General features: G+C 39.6%; 2 protein-coding genes across 2 annotated transcripts in view; one reads left to right on the forward strand and one right to left on the reverse strand.

The window, feature by feature from the left end:
• Positions 1–4,800, forward strand: part of Snapc3 (small nuclear RNA activating complex, polypeptide 3, 50kDa) — a 44,707-nt gene extending 39,907 nt beyond the window's left edge. The window contains exons 8-9 of the mRNA XM_013020758.1: positions 1,900–2,007; positions 4,316–4,800. Coding sequence (XP_012876212.1) covers positions 1,900–2,007; positions 4,316–4,463 — 256 coding nt within the window. The 3' untranslated portion in view covers positions 4,464–4,800. The remainder of the gene's footprint in view (positions 1–1,899; positions 2,008–4,315) is intronic.
• A 132-nt stretch (positions 4,801–4,932) lies between these two features.
• The window catches only part of Psip1 (PC4 and SFRS1 interacting protein 1), a 50,660-nt gene continuing 48,301 nt past the window's right edge, over positions 4,933–7,291 (reverse strand). Inside the window, exon 16 of the mRNA XM_013020815.1 lies at positions 4,933–5,033. The gene's annotated coding sequence lies outside the window, so the exon portion shown is untranslated. The remainder of the gene's footprint in view (positions 5,034–7,291) is intronic.

Raw genomic sequence — 7,291 nt, forward strand, 5'->3', positions numbered from 1 at the left:
GCTCAAGGCTAGCACTCTACCACTTGAGCCACAGCGCCACTTCCGGATTTTTTCTTTTTGCTTATGTGGTGCTGAGGAATCAAACCCAGGGCCTCAGGCATGTAAGGTAAGCACTCTACCACTGAGCCACCTTCCTAGCCCATGAGTACATTTCTTATCAAGCATTGTAGCCTCCTCCTTTGTTTCCCTTTCCCATCCCATCCTCCCCCCAACTTCAAGCTTTTTCTGCTTATGTGGTGCTGAGGAATCGAACCCAGGGCCTCATGCATGCACTCAACCATTGAGCCACCTTCCCAGCCTGACTTGGATTTTTAATGACTTAGACTATTTTAATAATAGTAATAGTGGAAAAAAATAAAAAAAAGAGCCAAATTGATAACCATTCAAGCTAGGAAAAACATCATTGAGTATTCTGGCTCCAACTAAGTTCCTTAAGTAAAGGTTCTGAGTGTTAAAACAAGGATTCTCTGATGTCATACATTTAAGAAATGCTGTATGCGGGGCGCCGCTGGCTCATGCCTGTAATCCTAGCTATTCAGGAGGCTGAGATCTGAGGATCTCAGTTCAAAGCCAGCTGGGGCAGGAGCATCCATGAGACTCTTTTCTCCAATAAACCACTAGAAAACCAGAAGTGGCGCTGTGGCTCAAGTGATAGAGCGCTCACCTTGAGCTGAAGAGCACAGGGACAGCGCCCAAGCCCAGAGTTCAAGCCTCACAACCCACAAAAAAAAAAAAAAGAAAAGAAAAAAAATGCTATATACAGTAGCTCCTTTTTAGAGGGTAATAATATTTTAGCATGAGAGATCTACAAACTCACATGAAAGAATACCTTGCGGTTAGAAATGTGGCTTAGTACTGTTCACAATAGCTAGGATATGGAAACAACCCAGATGCCCCACCACAGATGAATGGATCCAAAAATTGTGGTATCTATACACAATGGAATATTATGCAGCCATTAGAAATGACAAAATAATGGCATTTGCAGGGTAATGGATGGAGCTAGAAGGAATCATGTTGAGCGAGGTAAGCCAAGAGCGAAGAGACAAACAGTACATGGTCACCCTGATAAGTGGATGCTAAATCCAAAATGTTAGGTGATACGACAAAACTAACAGGACTTAAGAAACAAAGAACTCCCACTCATCTGGTCGAACCACTACTAAATATCCCCATGCTGGTGATCACATGTTATACACCATACATATGTTATAGACTGTGATAGACAATTTGCTCCAGGAAAGTTAGAATGAACTTGTGACTTTAAATGAGCATCATTATTCCACAATACTGTGAAATTCCGGAAATTATGTAATCACTTAATCACAATCAAAAAAAAAAAAGAAAAAGAACCTTGGGGAAGGTAGGGAGGGAAGGGGATGGTAGGGGAAAAACAATGGAGGGGGTAACAATGTTCAAGAGGAAGTGTACTCATTACCTCACTTATGTAACTGTAACCATCTGTATAGTATCTTTACAATAAAAAAAAAGAAATGTGGCTTAGTGATAGAGTGCTTACCTAGCATGCATAAAGTCCTGGGTTCGATTCCTCAGCACCACATACACAGAAAAAGCTGGATGTGACTCTGTGGCTCAAGTGTTAGAATGCTAGGCTTGAGCAAAAGAAACTCAGGGACAGTGCCCAGGCCCTGAGTTCAAGCCCCAGGACTGGCAAAAAACAAAAACAAAAAAACACCTTGTATAATCTAAAATATTGCTGGAAGAAAGGATTTCATGTAACAGGTGAGTCAAACTTGGTATAACAAGTCAGTTTAGCTAAATCTTTTGTAACTAAAATTTGAAAATAGAATCTTATGTTCCTAATAATTGAAGTACACATAATGTTTTATATATCATAAGTTTTTACCAAAATACTTTCCATTTTCTCACAAATGATAGGCTTGTGCATCATGACGACTGCTTGGATAGAAAACTTTATCCACTTCTTACTAAAAAGCACTGGCTATGGACCAGAAAATGTTTTGTGTGTAAAATGTACACAGCTAGGTGAGTGGTACCTATTTTTTTTGTCTCTAAAAATTAAGTACTTTGAGCACTTGTTTTCCATTTTGTATTTAAGCAATCTTGTCTTGAGATTGTAAGGACCCTTATCTAACAGGGAAAGCACTAGTCAGTTTAGTAGGTTAAAATAGAGCATTTTGTTTAAACTAAGGATTGAACCCAGGGTCTCCCACATGCTAATCCACCTGTATCCTACCACTGAATTGAGCTTCTAGTCCTGGGGCTGGAACAAACTCAGTCCCTAGGCACTGTCCCTGAGCTGTTTTGCATAAGGCTGGCACTCTATTTGAGCCACAGCTCCACTTCGAGCTTTTGGTGGTTAATTGGAGATCATAGACTTTCCTGCCAGGGTTGGCTCAGTCTCTTAAGTAGCTAGGATTGTATGAAGCACTGGTGCCTGGCTCCCAGGAGCATCTTTAAGTGAGGAGATAGATGATTGATAGATGGATAGAGCCATATCTTAGGTTATATATATAACTTCAGGGTTGAAATATCTAGGTGGCCTCTTGCCCAGAGTTTACAAAACCAGCTCCACCCACCATACAGCTTTTCCTTAGTGAAAAAATGGAGCACATTCCATACAATGAGGTCAAAATAATTACAAAAGTTTTATGGTATGGTGTAGTGACACACAGTTCTAACTCCTAGGTAATTTGAGCCTGAGGCAAGCAAAGTATGAGTTCAAGGCTAGTCTTAGGTAACATAAGACTCTGCCTCAGAATTTTTTTAAGGTGGGGGTTGGGGGCGGTGGATGGGGGATGGATGTGTATTTCTGTGATAGAATAGTTGCCTAACATGCACAATCTCTGGGTTCTAGTCTCAATACTGCCCAAAGTGTAGTGTTTATATGAGTCTGTATGTTTACATTATTACTGCAAATGGGTGAAAGTTTTAAAATTATTTACAGCAATAGAAAATAAGTTAGTGTCTTCATCTGGCCTTGGGTTAAGAAGAGCCATAAGAAACAGCAATCACCATCCTAACTAATTGACAGGCAGAGATCTGGGAAGATCACAGTTCATGGCCAGCCAAGGAATTAAAAGTTTGAGATTCTAGCTCAATCAATGACTGACAGAGATGGCATGCACCTGTTATCCCAATGATAAGGGAAAATAAGTAGGATGACTGCAGTTCAGGCTTGCCTAAGCACAAAGTGAGACCCTCTGTACAAAATAACTAACATAAAAAGGGGCTGGTGAACAAAGCAGTAGAGCACATGCTTGAGTTCAAATCTCAGTTATTGCTCCCCCCCCAAAGAAAAACATAAAGTAGTTGAAATTAAATGAAAGGATATTAAAAGGCAAACATTCTAGAATACTAAATTGTTTCCAAATTAGCCATTACTATATTTCACCAGTTTTAAAATAATTTAGTGCTTAGCTGTGTGCCAGTGGCTCACGCCTGTAATCCTTGCTACTCAGGAGGCTGAGATCTGAGGATCGAGGTTCAAAGCCAGCCCAGACAGGAAAGTCCATGAGACTCTTACCTCCAATAAAACCTCCAGAAAACCCGAAGTGGTGCTGTGGCTCCAGGGGTAGAGTGCTCGCTTTGAGCTGAAGAGCACAGGGACAGCGCCCAAGCCCAGAGTTCAAGCCCCATAGCCAACAACAACAAAAGAAATTAGTGCTTGCCTTGGTAGCATGTATATAAACTTGGAACGATGCAGGTTACCATAGCCCCTGAACAAGAGTGCCATGCAGATTTGTGAATTTTTTTTTACTCCACAATAAGGAGTGTCTACAATAATTTGATACATTTCAAATTAACTAGGAGAACTAGAAGGCTCTCAGAGCTCAGAAATGGTAAGAATGCTTTATCAGTTACAAACATGCATCAATTAAAAACAGAAAAATACTAGCTGGGCATGGTGACATACATTCTCAGCACTTGGGAAATGTCAGCAAGATGATCTTGATTTCAAGGCTAACTTTGGCTACTTAGCAAGACCTTGTCCCCCCCAAACAAAACAAGGGCATATAATAAAGTTAAATTAAGAAAAAGTATATTAGGTTAAACATCTAGGAAACATGGTTTTCAAGTGGCCTATTGAAAGAAAGTGACCATGTCAGCAGGACAGCTATGCTGCAGCACACGTATGATCTTTTCCTCTACATCTGTAGTTTCCTCTACTTATCCTTAAAGGAAATCTTAGGGAAACAGTATCTCATTGTTAGGTGCCTCCTTGACTTAGTACTTGCGTAAGCTGGTAATAGTGGAAATGTCTTATTTACATATTACATCATGCTGTAGCATTAAAAAATGATGCACACCTCTTTTTTTAAAAAAATTACAGGTGGGTGACGAACAATGACAGTTTTGCACCAGAGGACCCATGTTTCTTTTGTGATGTTTGCTTCCGAATGCTCCACTATGATTCAGCTGGCAACAAACTGGGGGAATTCCTTGCTTATCCATATGTTGATCCTGGAACCTTTAATTAATGCAAAAACAAAAACCAAATGTTTGAAATATCTTTTACTATTTATTCCAAATATATTTATTTTGTGATTTTCACTTGGGTTGTTTTTATCTAATGGATTTATAGAAGAGCTTTATATATTCTAATTATGTATATGGGCAGATACACAATTCTCATTCATTTCTCTGAATCCATTGCTTGCCTATTCTGTATCCTTAGTGGTTTTTGTTGTTCTTTTGTTTTTGCTAAGGACAGAATATAATTAATGATAAATCAGGTATCAGAAGTATTTTGAAAATTCTTTGAATGATTTTTTTTTTGGGCGGGTCCTGGGGCTTGAACTCTGGACCTGGGCACTGTCCAGAGCACTCTACCATCTGAGTCATAGTGCCTCTTCTGGCTTTTTTTAGTTTATTGGAGATAAGAGTCTCACTGAGTTTCCTGCCCCGGCTGGCCTCAAACCGTGATCCTCAGATCTCAGCCTCAGGTAGCTAGGATTACAGGCGTGAGCCACTGGCACCCAGCTTCTTTGAAGAATTTGAGAGCTACACCTTCTACCATGAAGCTTCCAAGGTAAAGATCCTTCAAATATCTGTAGGGAAAATCAGGGAGAAGTTAAAAATGAGCAAATTATTTCATAAACACAAATTAGGAATGATTATAATTTTGTAATAGGTTGTGATAGGTTTTTATAATATAGAAATAAAATATACAATGCTCTTTTTCTTTGGATGCTAGTCTTAGGGCTTGAATGCAGGGTCTGGGTTCTGTCCCTGGGCTTTTTTTGTCGGTTGTGGGGCTTGAACTCTGGGCCTGGGCGTTGTCCCTCAGCTCTTCAGCTCAAGGCGAGCGCTCTACCACTTGAGCTAGAGCACCACTTCTGGTTTTCTGGTGGTTTATTGGAGATAGGAGTCTCACGGTCTCTTTTGCCCGGGCTGGCTTTGAACCGCGATCCTCAGATCTCAGCCTCCTGAGTAGCTAGGATTACAGGCGTGAGCCACCAGCTCCCGGCTCTGGGCTTTTTTGTACTCCAGCTCCACTTCCAGCTTTTTTTTGGGGGGGTGGGGATGCGGTTGTGGGGCCTGAACTCTGGGCCTGGGCACTGTCTCTCAGCTCTTCAGCTCAAGACTAGCGCTCTACCACTTGAGCCACAGTGCCACTTCCAGCTTTTTTCTTTTTGCTTATGTGGTGCTGAGGAATCGAACCCAGGGCCTCTTGCATGCAAGCTACCACTGAGCCACCTTCCCAGCCCCATGTTCCAAGTTTAATATAAAAAAAAAAACAACTGATTTTATACTACTATGGAGGTATGCAGGGGCAAGTTTTGTGGATTGCTACTTCTGGCTCACTCATTCTTGGACAATAATACTAAGTATGTTCTTTTGGGTCCCTTTTATAATAGTTACTCCTTTTTCCATTCAAAAGGGAACATAAATAAATCCCCTGATCAAAATCTTGTGGAAATCCTTTTGGTTATAAAATTTAGTACATTCTTTAAAAAAACAAAATTTTTTTTTGCTCGGGGGGTGGGGTGGGGGATCGGTCGTGAGGCTTGAACTCTGAGCCTGGACATTCATTGTTCCTCAGCTCTCCAGCTCAAGGCTAGCACTCTACCATTTGAGCCACAATGCCACTTACGGCTTTTCTGCTTATGTGGTACTAAGGAATCAAACCCAGGGCCTCATGCATGCAAGGCAAGCACTCTACCACTGAGCCACCTTCCCAGACCTCTTAAAATATTTTAAATGTTCAATTTTCACTTTTTCTCTTCTAGGTTATATTTACATCCAGCTGAATTCCATATTTCTCTGAATGGCTAAGAACATCTTACCATTACAAAGCCTGTTTAAAAGATTTGACAGTAAAGGTATTTTCATGGACTCATATATCAACATCCTGTTTCTGGCATGTCTAAGGGTGCTCACATTCACATTTAGTGGATTAGCACAAAGGACTAGACACCCCTCAATGGCTGCCTTATTTTGTGCCTAAATTTTTACATTCTTGTATCCAATGGTGCTAACATTGATCAAACTGAAAATTCTGTTAGAAAAAAAATCACAGCTTTAAGATGAGTGATTTACCCAAGTCCTAGAAGTCCACAGGTAAAAAATTATTTTGATTCCTTTATTAATATTGTATTTCTTATAGCTCTTGCAATAATTTAGAACGGTTGGTTTGTTTTTGATTGGTTTTCACTTCTTACAACAGATTAGCTAATCCACTTAGGTATCAGATAAAACATTACTATACTAGACTTTTATGATTGAGAATCTTGTTCTGCTAGTTCTTGGGGCTAACACTGTCAAAGACCTATTTACTAACAAAACTGAAAAAAAAGGAACAATATGTTGCCCAATATGTTACTGATCATTTATGGCAGCTGGTATCCCCATTAAATTCATGTCAAAACAATTGCCTAACTTTATACATTCTGGAACTATAAAATCCCTGAAATAAGACTTTATTGAAATGCAACTTTAGTAAATATACCATGGCTTTTACACGTATCAATGTGAGAAGCAAAAGCAGATAATAAAGTAGGGAATTTATCAATACCTCCATAGTTAGAAATTAGTTCTTTGTATACTGATGAGTACATGTGCAAAAGACCACTGTATAGAAAAGCAATAGTATTCCCTTAAACATCTCTCTCTAGCTTCAAAATCCTTTTCAGACATTGATAGTTTTACTTAGGAAAAGGACAGTTGTCTCTAACAGCACTGTTAAGAGAATAACACAATATAAGCATATAGTAGTAGCATATAAGCATATAGTAGTAGATTCTTCATTTCTTGGGGGCTTAGAGATATAGGTTTGCTATTTCCAATACATAAAAAAAAAAAAAAA

The sequence above is a fragment of the Dipodomys ordii genome, unplaced genomic scaffold (assembly GCF_000151885.1).
Source record: "Dipodomys ordii isolate 6190 unplaced genomic scaffold, Dord_2.0 Scaffold53, whole genome shotgun sequence".
NCBI lineage: Eukaryota > Metazoa > Chordata > Mammalia > Rodentia > Heteromyidae > Dipodomys > Dipodomys ordii.